The sequence below is a fragment of the Balaenoptera musculus genome, chromosome 5, assembly GCF_009873245.2.
Source record: "Balaenoptera musculus isolate JJ_BM4_2016_0621 chromosome 5, mBalMus1.pri.v3, whole genome shotgun sequence".
Classification (NCBI taxonomy): Eukaryota; Metazoa; Chordata; class Mammalia; order Artiodactyla; family Balaenopteridae; genus Balaenoptera; species Balaenoptera musculus.
Genome location: NC_045789.1, coordinates 46,048,810 through 46,067,779, shown reverse-complemented (window position 1 = coordinate 46,067,779; position 18,970 = coordinate 46,048,810). Strand labels below are relative to the sequence as shown.

General features: G+C 41.8%; 1 protein-coding gene and 1 pseudogene across 3 annotated transcripts in view; both read left to right on the top strand.

Moving 5' to 3' along the window:
• The window catches only part of ANXA3 (annexin A3), a 56,145-nt gene extending 49,401 nt beyond the window's left edge, over window positions 1-6,744 (top strand). For all 3 annotated transcript variants that reach the window (XM_036853453.1, XM_036853454.1, XM_036853455.1), the window contains 3 exons: window positions 93-151; window positions 2,553-2,675; window positions 6,342-6,744. In XM_036853453.1, the coding sequence (XP_036709348.1) occupies window positions 93-151; window positions 2,553-2,675; window positions 6,342-6,401 (242 nt within the window). In that variant the 3' untranslated portion in view covers window positions 6,402-6,744. The remainder of the gene's footprint in view (window positions 1-92; window positions 152-2,552; window positions 2,676-6,341) is intronic.
• Window positions 6,745-8,764: 2,020 nt separating this feature from the next.
• LOC118895288 lies at window positions 8,765-11,895 on the top strand (annotated as a pseudogene).
• The last annotated feature ends 7,075 nt before the right edge of the window (window positions 11,896-18,970 follow it).

The window sequence follows — 18,970 nt, the reverse complement described above, 5'->3', positions numbered from 1 at the left end:
CTCAAAAAAAAATTTTTTTTAACGTATTACTGTAGATTAACTCAATTTCTATTAAATGAAACTGAACATTACTTTGCTTTTTTTTATAACAGTCTGTTGTGCAAGGAACACGCCTGCCTTTTTAGCTAAAAGACTGCACCAAGCTTCGAAGGTTGGTCTGGAAATTTCATATATATTCTTAACTTCCCTCAAGGAGAATGTAAAAATACTGCTTAATGTTGATGGACTTTCGTATTTCTTTTCCACCTTGATGAGTTCTCTTTTGTAGCTAATGTGTCTACTAATTTGGCTCATTGGTTGATAATGAGTATCCTAATCATTATAGACGTAGGTACACTGCAGCGTTGAGTAAATCATTTCCCCCACTTCACAGTGATGTGGGCAGTCAACTTGTTTTAGGATGACAGACCTCCAGCGTGAGCCAGTAGCCTTTCACGATACAGAAACCCTGTGTTTTCTCGTCGGCTGCCACTGCTAAATGGGGAGCTCCAGGAATCTGTTCAGGAGGTCTTCTTGCTCTTTTATGTCTTTAGACCTTCATACTGAGCCTGGCACATAGAAGATGCTTACTTCAGTTTCTTCCTGGACATTTCCTGTGGAAGTCCACGTGCTCCTACAAAGCTGTGTCCAAAGTAAACACATCATTGTCCCCACCTCACCTCCCACCCCAATCTTGCTCCCCATGCTGCATTCAGTCATCTCAGTGGATAACCCCAACGGGAACTAGCCTTGCCCAGCTCGCTGAAGTTTTTGTACCTTTCCTCCCCAACCTTGTTCCCTACGCCTCGGCCGCATCAGCCTTCTTTCCGTTTCTTGACTATGCTGAGCCTCTTCCCATGTCAGTGTCTTTGCATGTGTCGTCCTCTCTCCTCCAGGTCTGCCTGTGGCTGTCTCCTTCTCATCTCTGAGGTCTCAGCTCACATGTCACCTCCTGGGAGAGGTCTTCCCTCACTACACCGGTCAGCCGGCTTCCTTTCACTCACACTCCGTGCCATCATTTTTTTTTTTTAATTTATTTTATTTATTTATTTATTTTTGGCTGTGTTGGGTCTTCGTTTCTGTGCGAGGGCTTTCTCTAGTTGCGGCGAGCGGGGGCCACTCTTCATCGCGGTGCGCGGGCCTCTCACTGTCGCGGCCTCTCCTGTTGCGGAGCACAGGCTCCAGACGCGCAGGCTCAGTAGTGGCTCACGGGCCCAGTTGCTCCGCGGCATGTGGGATCCTCCCAGGCCAGGGCTCGAACCCGTGTCCCCTGCATTAGCAGGCAGATTCTCAACCACTGCGCCACCAGGGAAGCCCCCATCATTCTTATTACCATGCACTTGAGCAACTTGTTCATTGTCTTTACCGTCCAGCTCCATCTATTAGAACGTAAACTGCATGAGAACAGAGATATCACCTGTGTTGTTCACTACCATACGCACAGCACAGGGTACAATGTCTGGCACGTAGGAGGTGCTCAATAAGCATTTGTTGAATGAATGAATAAATGAATAGTGTCAATATTCACCTAGCTGTTCAGCGAGAAATGTTACACTTCCCTCTCCTTCATTCTCCTCAAATGATATATCATTAAGTTTTGTCAATCAACCTTTATGAGCATCTCTTACATCTATCCATTTTCTCCATCCCTACTGCCATTATTCTAGGTCAGGCCATCATCATCATCATCTCTCTCTCTCTGTCTCTGTGTCTCTGTCTCTCCCCTTCTCTCTCTCATTATGTAATCATCTCTGGATGGGTCCCAAAGCTTCTAGTCTTATTCTGTTATCTTCATCCCACTCTTGCCCTGCAGTCCATTCCTCATACTGTTGCTGTCAAAGGAATTTTCTGAAACCACAAATCTGGTCTGATCTCAACACTCTCATGTTTAACAGATTGCAGTAGTTCTTCACACTTGGGATAAAGTCGAATTTCATTTCATGGTTTACAAAGTCTGGCCTTTCTAGACACATTTCTTGCTGTTCCTTCTTATTATTTATGTTCTTGCCCTAAACCATCACACATGCTGTTTCCTGTATAGGAACACTTATTTTCTTCTCTGTAAGAACTCCTTTCCTTCTTCCCCTGGCTGATTATTTAGACCCCAGCTTAAATACCACTTTCTCAAACAGACCTTTCCTAATCTTTGATCTATCTTAGGCCTCCCGAGCATATGCTCCCATAGTACCCAGTAGTTCCCATATGTCACGTTTTATTGTAATGGCCCATTTTCTCACCTGTATCCTTTACAAAATTGAAAGTTTAACTGGGGCATCTCATCTCTGTTTTCAGCATTTGACAATGCGATGGCACAGAGAAAGTGCTCAATAAATATTTCTTGAATAAATGAATGATGATGTTTGATGAAAAATGAGCGAAGGAGAGTCACTGTGGTTGAATATTTTGCCATATCAATATATTGATATATATCAATATATCAATTGATATATATCAATTGATATATATCAATATCAGATAATATTTTACCATTATCTATGTCCTGTAAATATAGTTCTATATGTTGTTTTGTGAGCAATGAGATTGGTATTGTGGACACTTGCATTTCTCAACAGGGTGCTGGGACTGATGAGTTTACTCTGAACCGAATAATGGTTTCCAGATCAGAAATTGACCTTTTGGACATTCGAGCAGAGTTTAAGAAGCAATATGGCTATTCCCTACATTCAGCAATTAAAGTAAGTCTCTTCTTAAAAAGAGCAAAACATATCATGCCTCTCTCTACCCATCCTTTTTCCCTTATAATTCTCAAAACATGGAGATATGTGACTTAGGTTTCTCTCTCTTGTCAGTGTGTAAATGTGTTTCCTGAGTATAAAAGAGTAATAACAAAATATCCCTTAAAGACAGTGATTATTTTTCAGCTCTAAAATCCCAGGCACATAAAAGACACTCAACATTTTTTTCAGGTTTAGTGGCCACTAATTTTTCTTCTTTTATGAATTGCATGTGCAAGTTGCTTACCTATTTTTTATATTGCAGTATTTTAATTTATTTCAGTTTTTCTTTCTGACAATAGAAGAAAAGTACCTATTTTAAATTTCTTCTTTGTTTGACTCAAAAGATAACATCGTTCTGTACCTTGGAGTTTTTTTTATTTCAGGATATAGGAAGCTTTCTCATTCTTTTTAACAGCTGCATATCATTCCATTATTTGTATATTTGTACCTACCACATCAACAGATGTTTCAGGTTTCTTGCTACTATAAACAACGCTGCAATACGCATATACAATTTCATAAGGTACAAGTGTATCTGAGGGATAAGTTATCATGAGTTGGTAGGATTGCTGAGACAGATGTAAATACATCCATAATTTTGGTAAATATTACCAATTGACTTCCACTGCACCTCAGTTAGTCAACTAGATTCATTCACCAAGATCGTTTCTGGTTTTTGTTGTTTTTTTTTTTTTAATGAGAGCTGTTGTTTTTGCACTAAACCTTTGCAGGAAAAGATGCATGCCTAAGTTGAAACAGAAAACTTATTCAAAAAGGCAGCTGTCAGGCTGTGCCTGGGGCTTAGCACAGATTTCATCAACTGCTCATACTCAATGAAATTTGAATTGATCTGACACATTACAATAGTTTCAATCAACAGGGAAAGATACAATAACGTTAACCAAATTGTTTTTACCAAGGCAGAAAAGGAGAGGCATACATTTTATAAAGATTGCCAGTAACAAGGTTGAAACACGAAGAAAGCCTTCAGTTCACCCTTGGCAAACTAGGAAATTCAGTTAACTGGTAGCTCTCCCTGCCCCGCTCCATGGTCTGGGTAATTGAGGCTTATTGTATTAGGAAACATTTAAGCAACGTGTATCTTGACAGAAAAGAAAAATCCATTGCTGCAAAATTCAGTGTGTAATTTAAAATTATCTAAGGTTTCTTCACTTCTGTCACCTAACATACATTATCAAGTAATCTCATTACGTTTTCAAGACTGATGAATAGGATGTTTTCGATGGTTAAAATTCTGTAATTCAGGAGCTAGAGTTCCATTTTGTATATCATCCCAGCCTTGGGTTCCTCTTCCTTCCGCCTTTAACTTAGACATTTCTCTGCTCATTAACACCTTTCTCAAATGATGACTGGAGGGGACGAGAAGAGGAAGAGAGTAGGTGAGAACAAATCTGTATCTCTTATTACTTAATAATAGGATCTTAGTTTAAAAGTTGGATGAAATTACAGTTTTTGGTAGATTTCCTTTATCAACAAGTTGAGTACCTATTTAATAAATAGCATAATTCCAGGGTCTTTAAAGGAAAATATAATAGCTACCCTCAATTAATTCATAATCTATGTGGAGACTGAGGTGGGCATAAATAAAACAATTACAAGATAATATGAGTTACCACAGTATTCTGCATAATAATATTTCATATTGATAGTACATACTAAAATGTGAGATTATAAATGCAAAGAAATTTTTTTTAAAAAAGAGAATAAAGTGGCTGACATAAAGAAATAATATGAAACAACACGCAGTTAAATACTAGATTATGGGGTACAGAGGACAGTAGTATAGGAATTGAGAGTAAAAGACGTTTGGGATTAGATAGGGAATATTTCTTGGGAAATGGGTCTTGAGCTTGCCTTTCAGGTGAATAAGCATGTGTTAAGTGCCTCGTATGAGCCAGGTGCTATGCTGGTCAATAGGGTCTCATAGGGGAATGTTCTAGAAACATATATATGATGAGAAGTAGGAGGGTAAGAATTAATGAGGCACTTGATTGATTAGGAGTCTACCTTGGGAATATGGGAAAATAAAATCTGAGTGGCAGTATGCATTCAGTTGAAAGGGAGACTCGAGATCACAGAATTCGTATTCCATTCATTCCATTTAAAATACTTACTAAATGTATATTTTGTGCCACGTTCAGGATTAAAATTATAAGTAAAGAAAAAAGTTTTCTGTCCTTATGGAATTGGAAATAAATGTAAAATTACAACCATGTTCAATGTAAAGGAGATTGTGCTATAAGATCACATAACAGGAGGATTTGACCTATAGGAAGGTTATGATTCAGATCTAAAAATGACTAGACTTAACAGGGCGAAGGCTGTGGGGGTCAGAGGTCAGCAGAGCCTTCTAACAGAAGGAGTTGCAAGTGGAAAGACCTCGTGGTGGAGGAAACATTAATGAAAACTGAGGCTGGCGGGACCAGATCATTCAGGACTTTTTCTGACAATGTCTAAGGATTTTGTCTTGCTTAAGAGCAATGGGAGGCCACTTAAGTGTTTAAATTTTAATCACATAGTGTCATGACCAGAAGTCCATTTAGAAAAGATCCCTGTGACTGTGGACAATGAATTGGACATAAGATAGAAGGGATGTGGGGTGATGAGTTACTATATTAGTCATATTAGAGTAGCTCTGACTGTAACACAAAATAGTGATGCAAAGCTACTGGTAATACAAAGGGAGGAAAGAGCAAAGACTCAAAAGATATTTAGGAGTTCAAACTTACGGGACTTGGTATGACATCTTGGTGTGAGGAGAAAGGAAGGGAAGGAGTCGAGGATGACTCCCAGGTTTCTAACTGCCAGACTCATAACAAACATGGCATCTTGTACTGTGAGCCTCAATCTCACCTGGTATCTTTCCTGAACCAAGATCTTTTTTGGCTAGCCTAGGGGAGAGGAACTGGGAAACATACTCTGTGGGGATGTAGTTCATTTCACTTTCTTAAGTCAGGAAGTATAGTTTGGTGTTAAGGGGCCAGGTTAACTGGGCTCGAATCCTCCCTCTGCATTTATTCTCTACATAGTTTGGGGCAAATTTCCCAACCTCTGTTTTTCTCGTTTTACTTATCTGTTAGGTGGAGCTACTATGGTATCTACTGTACAGAGTTATTATAAGGGTTAAAGTAGTTAACCCTTAGAAGAGCAAGTGTTTGATAAATACTAATATAAATATTATTAAAACTATAATTTTCTAAAGTTTTGTGAGAAAAATAAGATTATGTAATATTAGGTAATTGATGCACTCATTTTTTTTAAACCCAAATTGAAATTTAATTGCAGTATATCAGGAAGAATATATAATAATATATTATATATATATATCATCCATCATATATTAATATATGATATAATATATATATCATATGATATATATAATATATCATCCATCATATATTATAAAGAAGATGCTAGGCTGGAACAGGATTACACTCAGGTGTGAATGGATGATGGAATTACAGGTGCATTTCACTAAATGGTACAGGTCATGAGCCTTACACGCCAGTGAATCCCCTAGTGCTGTGCAATTTGATTCATTCATGGTCCCCTCATTATTTACGCCATGTCTGTCCTTCTATCCATCGGTCCTGTTCCTTGCAGTCGGATACTTCTGGAGACTATGCAATCACACTCGTAAAGATCTGTGGAGGAGATGACTGAGTCAAGAATGTCATTTCCAAAGGCTGCCTGCTCCCATGACGGACTTTTCCCACAGCTCTAATTACTTCTTTCTCGCAGTATTTACAAGCACAAGCAAGTGTCAAGAGCAACCTGTTTTCCTAACAGAAATTTTCATTGTTCCATAATAATAACAACAAAAAAGTGATTATTATCGTAGAGCATCTCATCATAATGTAGCCGTTTATAAATGAACTTTTTAAATGATATTAAGGATCAGCTAATACTATCCAAATTATATTTCTGCTTTGGAAGTGAGACTCTTTGTACAGTTCTAAAACATTAAATGCAAAACAGTGTAATACAAGTTCTTGCCTCTGTAAAAGGTAATCTGCTGTTATCATCAACCAGCATTGTTTGGTACCTGGCACCGACAACTAATGATATTTTAAAACATGTTTTTGTTATAAAGCTGTTGCTGCTTCCATTTGTCTATCATCTTATTAATCACATTCATCCTTAAGAAAGGAATAAAAACAAAGATGAATGTAATCCTGGCTTCCCCTTTCTCGTCTGATCAAGCTAGAGCAGTGGCAATGCATAATAATTTATTTCAGAAAACATCTGCTGAACTACTGATCTAACCACTGCCCATCTGAATGGCAAGCATGAATTGTGGTTGTTTCATGTTAAATACTACTTTCCCAGAAGGGTTGTTTAGAATCAAGTTTCTAAGATATCCTTTTCCTCTAAAATAAGTTGGCAAAACTACACATTTCAACAAATCTTTCATGTCACCGTTGAAAGGGACCTAGGATGAAATACCTAGACTAAAAGGAAATATATAAGGTAAAAAATTCTAGTTGGAGTTATTAGTCTGAACTAAAATAGAAATGATAGTTGTATGAGAAACAGAAATAGTGATGTGCAGAACTTTTAATCAATGGATTCCACTGGTCAACATTTCTGAGACCTTTCAGAAAGATGGAGAAGTTATTTCTCATTCTGAGATTTCCAAAATGCATATGGGAACAAAGCACAGGGATTTAGAATCTGCATACCAGGTTTTGACATCCTGCCCTACCATTTACCACTCTGTGATGCTGGGAACTACGAAACCCTGCTAAACCAAAGTTTTCTCATCTTAACAGCACTTACCTCTCTCATAGGTTTGTTTTTTTTTAAAAAAAGGTTAAGTAAAACGATGCCTATGAAGCACTTAGCCCTGTGCCTGGACATGGCAAATGTTCAATTACCATGTTATCATTTATTATTACCAAGCAACATCAAAATGAGCATGACAGCATTGCAACCATTCTTCAATAGACTTCAGTTCACCTACCATGTGACACACCCTGTGCTAAGTAAGTGTTGGGTACACCAGAGGAACTAACTCGTTTCCTTTGCCCAAAGAGCTTAAAATCTGTTTAGGGAGAGAGACCAATGTGGTGGAGGCTTAGAGTACAAGGGGAGGTGACCGGTGATAGGCAGGGGCTAGATTATGAAGGTCTCACAGACCATGCTAAAGAGTTTACAAGCAAGGGAGAGTCATGGAAGGAGCATTCAAGGAGGATTTCAGTCAGGGAAATGATGTGGTCAAATTTTTGATCAAGGAAGAGGACTGTGTGGGAGAAGAAAGCTAAAGGCAGGGAGCCCACGTGGCAAATTAATTCTCTAATCAATACTAGAAGCGTCAGTCTGAGCTAAGATAATGGCAAGGGAGAAAAAGGGGGGGGCAATATACACACTCAAGAAGTATTTAGGAGGTAAAATTGACAGAACACAATAATCAAAAGGGTCAGGTGTCAGGTCTGCCCTCACGATTTTGGCTTAAGTGATTTGGTAAGTAAGTGTCTCACCAAGCAATAAATCATTGCTAATACTCATTGAGTGCTTACTGTATATCAGGCACTATGTTAAACAGTGTAGTATATGATAAATCATTAACCCTCAAGGAACTTTCCAATGTAGGCGTTAACTCACAGATACAGGAATGGGAGCTTAGAGAAATTAAGTAATTTGCCCATTGGAAGAGCCAAGATTTAAACCCAAGCAGCCCAACTCACAGTGTCCAGGCTATTAACCACTATTTTGCCTTAGAACTTATCCCACTCCAAGGCCACTGTTCTTTTCAACCCGAGAACTTAGTTATTGGAATGCAGTGATTTTTGTCTGTTGCATTCACTGCTATATCCCTAGTGTTTAGAACATGCTTGGCACGTAGAAGGCACTTATCTATAGCGTTGCATGTCATGTATTTTATTTATTTTGACTGCTACATATCACTCCATTGTGTTAGTCATATATTCATAAGTATAATTTCTAGGAGGCCACAAAATTGCCCTGGGGGAAGTAGGGGAAGCATCATTTTATCTGGATCCCTCCCCTTTGTGCTTCTTGAAGTGATGGTGCCCCACTATGGCTATAGAAGTAGCCTTCATCTCCAGTCAGTAAGGGGCAGAGTGTAACAGGAAAAACACAAAACTAGGAAGGCCTTGGGTTTTTCTCTTTAACGGGTTCTGATCACCAATTTCCCATGTTGGGCAGCAGTTGGGTGGAGATGAGGATGGGGAGTGGGTCCCACACCAACAAGCAATGCTCTGATACCAGCTGGATGTCCTACAATTCAACTCAATTCTGACACTGTCTACCTGGTGATACCAAACCCCATAGGTTAAGGGCTCAGTCCTATAAGACTACCCCCCTCTTCAGGTGCGCCAGTCAAGGTTGTCACCTGTGCTTCTGACCGACTGGCTAAAGATTGGAGTTTCCATCAACCTCCACCTTGGGTGTGACCAATTTGTTAGAGTGGTTCACAGAACTCAGGGAAACATTTACTTAGGTTTAGAAGTTTATAATAAAAGAATATGGTAAAGGATACAGATTAACGTCTAGATGGAAGGGATGTGTAGGGCAAGGTGGGTGGGAAGGGGCATGGAGCTTCCATGCCCCATCCAGGCCCACCCTCCATCCCCCTGCCCAGCACCTCCATGTGTTCACCAACCCGGAAGCTCTCCGAACCCCAGACTATTGGAGTTTTATAGAAGCTTCATCACATAGGCTTGAGCTATCCTTAACTCCATTTTCAGCCCTTTTCCCTTCTCAAGAAAATGAGGGGCAGGGCTGAAAATTCCAAGCTTCTAATCATGGCTTTGTCTTTGTCAATGACCAGCCCTCATCCAGGAGCCCACCCAGAGTCGCCTCACTAGCAAAGACCAAATATTAGGGCAAAAGATACTCCTAGTGCTCTTACCACTTAGGAAATTACAAGGGTTTTAAGCGCTCTGTGCCATGAATGAGGGGCAGAGACCAATATATATGTTTTCTATTATCTCACCAGGGATTCACTGTGTACTTTGTCATACAACAGGATAGCTACTAAACCATTGTGAAAGTCAATGTAAATGTTATACATCTCTAAATTCCTAGCCCAGTTCCCTAGTCAGAGTAGGTACATGACAAATCTTAATGACAATTATTTGTAAAGTGGGGTCGTAGATCTTTCCTGCCGTTTGCACCAGGTTGATGTAAGGAGCACAGGAAATAATGATTGGAGCTACTGTGAAAAGTATTGAATGCTATTCAAACGTGATGTAGAATTGTAGAATTGATAGTAAAATTATCACTTTTTGTTGTATGTATGAATCAAGGACTTACTACGTGCTGAGTACTATGCTAGATATTTTAGATCTCATTTATTCTCAGAGCATGGTTATATGTGTCAGTGTTATCGCCATTTACAGATGAGGAAAATGAGGCTCAGAAAGGTTAGGATGCTAGCCCAAGGTTACACAGCGGGAAAACCAAGGTGTAGGATCTAGGTCAGATGGTATTTGTGCATGAGTGAGTACGAAGAAAGATAAGAACATGAAGGGAGTGGTGATCACTGGACAGAACCCTGCAAAGAGAAAGGAACTTTGAGATAATGTAAGACTCCAAGGAAAGCTCTCCTCCAACCCCTCTACTCTCAACCTTCTTGCCTCCTATGCATTGGGCCAGCTGGTAGCTGCTGAAAGCATGTTTCTGATGATTCTGATGGAACGTGGTTATCTCAAGATGGAAGGTTGTTACCTTCCCTTCCAAAGAACTGCAATATTTATTTAAATGTTTAAATACTACATGAGAATGAGAGGGGCTGTATAGGGCACAGGACAGTGCGTGGTTTAGTGCACGGGCCCTGGGGTCATGCTGCCCAGATCTGTTGACTGTAGGCAAATTACTTGACCTTGCTAAGTCACCTAATCCTCACCCTTAAAATGGGGACAGTGGTAGTTCCTACCTCATAAAGTTATTTTGATCATTAAACAAGAAAACATTTAAAAGGTGGTTAGCACAGAGTTCGATCGGGAGCGGGAGCGGGAGCGGAGAGCGGACCCCAGGGAGCCCCGAGCAGTGTCACCGCTGCCGCCGGCCTAGCTACCGTCACAGCCCGGGAGGAGCCGCAGCTGCCACAGGGGGCCCCAGTCACCGTCGCCGCAGCCACGAGCAGCGAGGCCGAGACCCGGCAGCCGCCCGCCGCCCCCCGCCCTCCGCGCTGCCGACCCCAGGCCCCGCACGACGGGCAGCGGCGGCGCAGGGCGCGGCGGCCCGGGCGGCCTCACACCGGCGGCGCCTGCCGGCGGGGACGACAAGGCCATCGCATCGAAGGTTTGGGGAACAGCAAAATGGTTCAGTGTGAGAAACGGGTGTGGTTTCATCAACAGGAATGACACCGAGGAAGATGCATTTGTTCACGGGACTGCCATAAAGAAGAACCCCAGGAGGTACCTTTGCGGTGTAGGAGATGGAGAGACCGTGGAGTTTGATGTCGTTGAAGGAGAAAAGGGTGTGGAGCAGCAAACGATGCAGGCCCGGGGGCGGTTCCAGCGCAAGGCGGTAAATATGCAGCAGAGCATAAACATTATAGATGCTCTCCACGTCGCAGGGGTCCTCCCCGCAACTACCAGCAGAATTACCAGAAGAGTGAGAGTGGGGAAAAGACGGAGGGATCGAGAGTGCCCCCGAAGGCCGGGCCCGACAGCGCCGGCCCTACCGCAGGCGAAGGCGCCCATCTTACTGCACGCGGAGACCCTATGGGCGTCGAGCACAGCGTTCCAACCCTCCCGTGCAGAGAGAAGTGATGGAGGGTGCTGACAACCAGGGCGCAGGAGAACAAGGTAGACCAGTGACACAGAATATGTATCGGGGTTATAGACCACCGTTCCGCAGGGGCCCTCCTCGCCAAAGACAGCGCAGAGAGGACGGCAGTGAAGAAGATAAGGAAAATCGAGGAGATGAGACCCAAGGTCAGCAGCTACCTCAACGTCGGACCGCTGCAACTTCAATTACCGACGCAGACGCCCGGAAAACCCTAAACCACAAGATGGCAAAGAGACAAAAGCAGCAGATCTACCAGCTGAGAATTCGTCCTCTCCCGACGCTGAGGAGGGCGGGGCTGAGTAAATGCTGGCTTACCATCTCTACCATCATCTGGTTTCGTCATCCAACAAGAAGAAATGAATATGAAATTCCAGCAATAAGAAATGAACAAAAGATTGGAGCTCGAGTAGGGGCAAGATGGCGGAAGAGTAAGACGCGGAGATCACCTTCCTTCCCACAGATACAGTAGAAATACATCTACACGTGGAACTGCTCCTACAGAACACCCACTGAACGCTGGCAGAAGACGTCAGACCTCCCAAAAGGCAAGAAAATCCCCACGTACTTGGGTAGGGTAAAAGAAAAAAGAAATAACAGAGACAAAAGAATAGGGACGGGACCTGCGCCAGTGGGAGGGAGCCGTGAAGGAGGAAAGGTTTCCAGGCACTAGGAAGCCCCTTTGCGGGCAGAGACTGCGGGTGGCAGAGGGGGGAAGCTTCGGAGCCGCGGAGGAGAGCGCAGCCACAGGGGTGCGGAGGGCAAAGCGGAGAGACTCCCACGCAGAGGCTCGGCGCCAACCAGCGCTCACCAGCCCGAGAGGCTTGTCTGCTCACCCGCCGGGGCGGGCGGGGGCTGGGAGCTGAGGCTCGGGCTTTGGTGCTAGCCGGGAGGGAGTCCGGGAAAAAGTCTGCAGCTGCCGAAGAGGCAAGAGACTTTTTCTTGCCTCTTTGTTTCGCGGCGCGCAAGGAGAGGGGATTCAGAGCGCTGCCTAAATGAAATCCAGAGACGGGTGCGAGCCGCGGCTATCAGCGCGGATCCCACAGCAACAGGGGCGCAGAGGGAAAAACGGAGAGATTCCCGCACAGAGGCTCAGCGCCGAGCAGCGCTCACCAGCCCGAGAGGCTTGTCTGCTCACCCGCTGGGGCAGGCGGGGCTGGGAGCTGAGGCTCGGGCTTCGGTCGGATCGCAGGGAGAGGACTGGGGTTGGCAGCGTGAACACAGCCTGAAGGGGTTGGCGTGCCGCGGCGAGCCGGGAGGGAGCCGGAGAGGAGGTCTGCAGCCCCTGAAGAGGCAAGAGACTTTTTCTTGCCTCTTTGTTTCGCGGCGTGCAAGGAGAGGGGATTCAGAGCGCCGCCTAGATGAACTCCAGAGGCGGGCGCGAGCCGCGGCTAACAGCGCGGACCCCAGAGACGGGCGCGAGCCGCGGCCATCAGCGCGGACCCCAGAGACTGGTAGGAAACGCTAAGGCTGCTGCTGCCGCCACCAAGAAGCCTGTGTGCGAGCACAGGTCACTCTCCACACCACCCCTCCCGGGAGCCTGTGCAGCCCGCCACTGCCAGGCTCCCGTGATCCGGGGACAACTTCCCCGGGATAACACACGGGCGCGCCTCAGGCTGCTGCAACGTCACGACGCCTCTGACGCCGCAGGCTCGCCCCGCCTCCTCCGTACCGCTCCCTCCCCCGGCCTGAGTGACCCAGAGCCCCCGAAGCAGCTGCTCCTTTAACCCCGTTCTGTCTGGGCGGGGAACGGACGCCCTCAGGCGACGTACATGCAGAGGCGGGTCCAAATCCAAAGCTGAACGCTGGGAGCTGTACGAACAAAGAAGAGAAAGGGAAATCTCCCCCAGCAGCCTCAGAAGCAGCGGATTAAAGCTCCACAAACAACTTGATGTCCCTGAATCTGTTGAATACCTGAATAGACAACGAATCATCCCAAATTCAAAAGGTGGACTTTAGGAGCAGGATATATTAATTTCCCCTTTTCCTTTTTTTGTGAGTGTATATGTGTATGCTCTGGGTGAGATTTTGTCTGTATAGCTTTGCTTTCACCATCAGTCCTAGGGTTAGGTCCGTCCATTTTTTTTTTTTTTTTTTTTTTACTTAAAAAAAATTTTTTTTCCTAATATATGTTTTCTTAATAATTTTTTCCGTATTTTCTATTTTTAGAAATTAAAAAAATTTTTAATAAGTTTTTTCATATTTTTTATTTTAAAAACTTAAAATTTTTTTTCTTAATAAATTTTTTCTTAAAAATTTTTTTCTTATTTTTTACTATAAAAAATTAATAAATCTATTTTTAAAAATTAAAAAAATTTTCTTCTGAATACATTTACTCTTAATAATTTTTTTTCTTATTTTTTATTATAATAGCTTTATTTTATTTTATCCTCTTTTTTTCTTTCTATTTTTTTCTCCCTTATATTCTGAGCTGTGTGGATGAAAGGCTCTTGGTGCTCCAGCCAGGCATCAGGGCTGTGCCTCTGAGGTGGGAGAGCCAACTTCAGGACACTGGTCCACAAGAGACCTACCAGCTCCACGTAATACCAAACGGCAAAAATCTCTCAGAGATCTCCATCTCAACATCAAGACCCAGCTTCACTCAACGACCAGCAAGCTACAGGGCTGGACACCCTATGCCAAACAACTAGCAAGACAGGAACACAGCCCCATCCATTAGCAGGGAGGCTGCCTAAAATCATAAGGCCACAGACACCCCAAAACACACCACCAGACGTGGACGTGCCCACCAGAAAGACAAGATTCAACCTCATCCACCAGAACACAGGCAATGGTCCCCTCCACCAGGAAGCCTACACAACCCACTGAACCAACCTTACCCATTGGGGACAGATACCAAAAACAACGGGAACTACGAACCTGCAGCCTGTGAAAAGGAGACCCCAAACACAGTAAGATAAGCAAAATGAGACGACAGAAAAACACACAGCAGATGAAGGAGCAGGGTCAAAACACACCAGACCTAACAAATGAAGAGGAAATAGGTAGTCTACCTGAAAAAGAATTCAGAATAATGATAGTAAGGATGATCCAAAATCTTGGAAATAGAATAGACAAAATGCAAGAAACATTTAACAAGGACGTAGAAGAACTAAAGAGGAACCAAGCAACGATGAAAAACACAATAAATGAAATTAAAAATACTCTAGATGGGATAAATAGCAGAATAACTGAGGCAGAAGAAAGGATAAGTGACCTGGAAGATAAAATGGTGGAAATAACTACTGCAGAGCAGGATAAAGAAAAAAGAATGAAAAGAACTGAGGACAGTCTCAGAGACCTCTGGGACAACATTTAACGCACCAACATTCGAATTATAGGGGTCCCAGAAGAAGAAGAGAAAAAGAAAGGGACTGAGAAAATATTTGAAGAGATTATAGTTGAAAACTTCCCTAATATGGGAAAGGAAATAGTTAATCAAGTCCAGGAAGCACAGAGAGTCCCATACAGGATAAACCCAAGGAGAAACACGCCAAGACACATATTAATCAAACTGTCAAAAATTAAATATAAAGAAAACATATTAAAAGCAGCAAGGGAAAAACAACAAATAACACACAAGGGAATCCCCATAAGGTTAACATCTGATCTTTCAGCAGAAACTCTGCAAGCCAGAAGGGAGTGGCAGGATATACTTAAAGTGATGAAGGAGAAAAACCTACAACCAAGATTACTCTACCCAGCAAGGATCTCATTCAGATGTGATGGAGAAATTAAAACCTTTACAGACAAGCAAAAGCTGAGAGAGTTCAGCACCACCAAACCAGCTTTACAACAAATGCTAAAGGAACTTCTCTAGGCAAGAAACACAAGAGAAGGAAAACACCTACAATAACAAACCCAAAACATTTAAGAAAATGGGAATAGGAACATACATATCGATAATTACCTTGAATGTAAATGGATTAAATGCTCCCACCAAAAGACACAGACTGGCTGAATGGATACAAAAACAAGACCCGTATATATGCTGTCTACAAGAGACCCACTTCAGACCTAGAGACACATACAGACTGAAAGTGAGGGGATGGAAAAAGATATTCCATGCAAATGGATATCAAAAGAAAGCTGGAGTAGCAATTCTCATATCAGACAAAATAGACTTTAAAATAAAGACTATTATAAGAGACAAAGAAGGACACTATATAATGATCAAGGGATCGATCCAAGAGGAAGGTATAACAATTGTAAATATTTATGCACCCAACATAGGAGCACCTCAATACATAAGGCAAATACTAACAGCCATAAAAGGGGAAATTGACAGCAACACAATCATAGTAGGGGACTTTAACACCCCACTTTCACCAATGGACAGATCATCCAAAATGAAAATAAATAAGGAAACACAAGCTTTAAATGATACATTAAACAAGATGGACTTAATTGATATTTATAGGGCATTCCACCCAAAAACAACAGAATACACATTTTTCTCAAGTGCGCATGGAACATTCTCCAGGATAGATCATATATTGGGTCACAAATCAAGCCTTGGTAAATTTAAGAAAATTGAAATCGTATCAAGTATCTTTTCTGACCACAACGCTATGAGACTAGATATCAATTACAGGAAAAGATCTGTAAAAAATACAAACACATGGAGGCTACACAATACACTACTTAATAACGAAGTGATCACTGAAGAAATCAAAGGGGAAATCAAAAAATACCTAGAAACAAATGACAATGGAGATACGACGACCCAAAACCTATGGGACGCAGCAAAAGCAGTGCTAAGAGGGAAGTTTATAGCAATACAAGCCTACCTCAAGAAACAGGAAACATCTCGAATAAACAACCTAACCTTGCACCTAAAGCAATTAGAGAAAGAAGAACAAAAAAACCCCAAAGCTAGCAGAAGGAAAGAAATCATAAAGATCAGGTCAGAAATAAATGAAAAAGAAATGAAGGAAACAATAGCAAAAATCAATAAAACTAAAAGCTAGTTCTTTGAGAAGATAAACAAAATTGATAAACCATTAGCCAGACTCATCAAGAGAAAAAGGGAGAAGACTCAAATCAATAGAATTAGAAATGAAAAAGGAGAAGTAACCACTGACACTGCAGAAATACAAACGATCATGAGAGATTACTACAAGCAACTCTACGCCAATAAAATGGACAACCTGGAAGAAATGGACAGATTCTTAGAAATGCACAAACTGCCGAGACTGAACCAGGAAGAAATAGAAAATATGAACAGACCAATCACAAGCACTGAAATTGAAACTGTGATTAAAAATCTTCCAACAAACAAAAGCCCAGGACCAGATGGCTTCACAGGTGAATTCTATCAAACATTTAGAGAAGAGCTAACACCTATCCTTCTCAAACTCTTCCAAAATATTGCAGAGGGAGGAACACTCCCAAACTCATTCTACGAGGCCACCATCACCCTGATACCAAAACCAGACAAAGATGTCACAAAGAAAGAAAACTACAGGCCAATATCACTGATGAACATAGATGCAAAAATCCTCAACAAAATACTCGCAAACAGAATCCAACAGCACATTAAAAGGATCATACACCATGATCAAGTGGGGTTTATCCCAGGAATGCAGGGATTCTTCAACATACGCAAATCAATCAGTGTGATACACCATATTAACAAATTGAAGGAGAAAAACCATATGATCATCTCAATAGATGCAGAGAAAGCTTTCGACAAAATTCAACACCCATTTATGATAAAAGCCCTGCAGAAAGTAGGCATAGAGGGAACTTTCCTCAACATAATAAAGGCCATATATGACAAACCCACAGCCAACATTGTCCTCAATGGTGAAAAACTGAAACCATTTCCACTAAGATCAGGAACAAGACAAGGTTGCCCACTCTCACCACTATTATTCAACATAGTTTTGGAAGTGTTAGCCACAGCAATCAGAGAAGACAAAGAAATAAAAGGAATCCAAATCGGAAAAGAAGAAGTAAAGCTGTCACTGTTTGCAGATGACATGATACTATACATAGAGAATCCTAAAGATGCTACCAGAAAACTCCTAGAGCTAATCAATGAATTTGGTAAAGTAGCAGGATACAAAATTAATGCACAGAAATCTCTTGCATTTCTATGCACTAATGACGAAAAATCTGAAAGTGAAATTAAGAAAACACTCCCATTTACCACTGCAACAAAAAGAATAAAATATCTAGGAATAAACCTACCTAAGGAGACAAAAGACCTGTATGCAGAAAATTATAAGACACTGATGAAAGAAATTAAAGATGATACAAATAGATGGAAAGATATACCATGTTCCTGGATTGGAAGAATCAACATTGTGAAAATGACCCTACTACCCAAAGCAATCTACAGATTCAATGCAATCCCTATCAAACTACCACTGGCATTTTTCACAGAACTAGAACAAAAAATTTCACAATTTGTATGGAAACACAAAAGACCCCGAATAGCCAAAGCAATCTTGAGAACGAAAAATGGAGCTGGAGGAATCAGGCTCCCTGACTTCAGACTATATTACAAAGCTACAGTAATCAAGACAGTTTGGTACTGGCACAAAAACAGAAATATTGATCAATGGAACAGGATAGAAAGCCCAGAGATAAACCCACGCACCTATGGTCACCTTATCTTTGATAAAGGAGGCAAGCATATACAGTGGAGAAAAGACAGCCTCTTCAATAAGTGGTGCTGGGAAAATTGGACAGATACATGTAAAAGTATGAAATTAGAACACTCCCTGACACCATGCACAAAAATAAACTCAAAATGGATTAAAGACCTAAGTGTAAGACCAGACACTATCAAACTCTTAGAGGAAAACATAGGCAGAACACTCTATGACATACATCACAGCAAGATTCTTTTTGACCCAGCTCCCAGAGAAATGGAAATAAGAACACAAATAAACAAATGGGACCTAATGAAACTTAAAAGCTTTTGCACAGCAAAGGAAACCATAAACAAGACCAAAAGACAACCATCAGAATGGGAGAAAATATTTGCAAATGAAGCAACTGACAAAGGATTAATCTCCAAGATTTACAAGCAGCTCATGCAGCTCAATAACAAAAAAACAAACAACCCAATCCAAAAATGGGTAGAAGACCTAAATAGACATTTCTCCAAAGAAGATATACAGATGGCCTACAGACACATGAAAGAATGCTCAACATCATTAATCATTAGAGAAATGCAAATCAAAACTACAATGAGATATCATCTCACACCGGTCAGAATGGCCATCATCAAAAAATCTAGAAACAATAAATGCTGGAGAGGGTGTGGAGGAAAGGGAACTCTCTTGCACTGTTGGTGGGAATGTAAATTGATACAGCCACTATGGAGAACAGTATGGAGGTTCCTTAAAAAACTACAAATAGAACTACCATACGATCCAGCAATCCCACTACTGGGCATATACCCTGAGAAAACCATAGTTCAAAAAGAGTCATGTACCAAAATGTTCATTGCAGCTCTATTT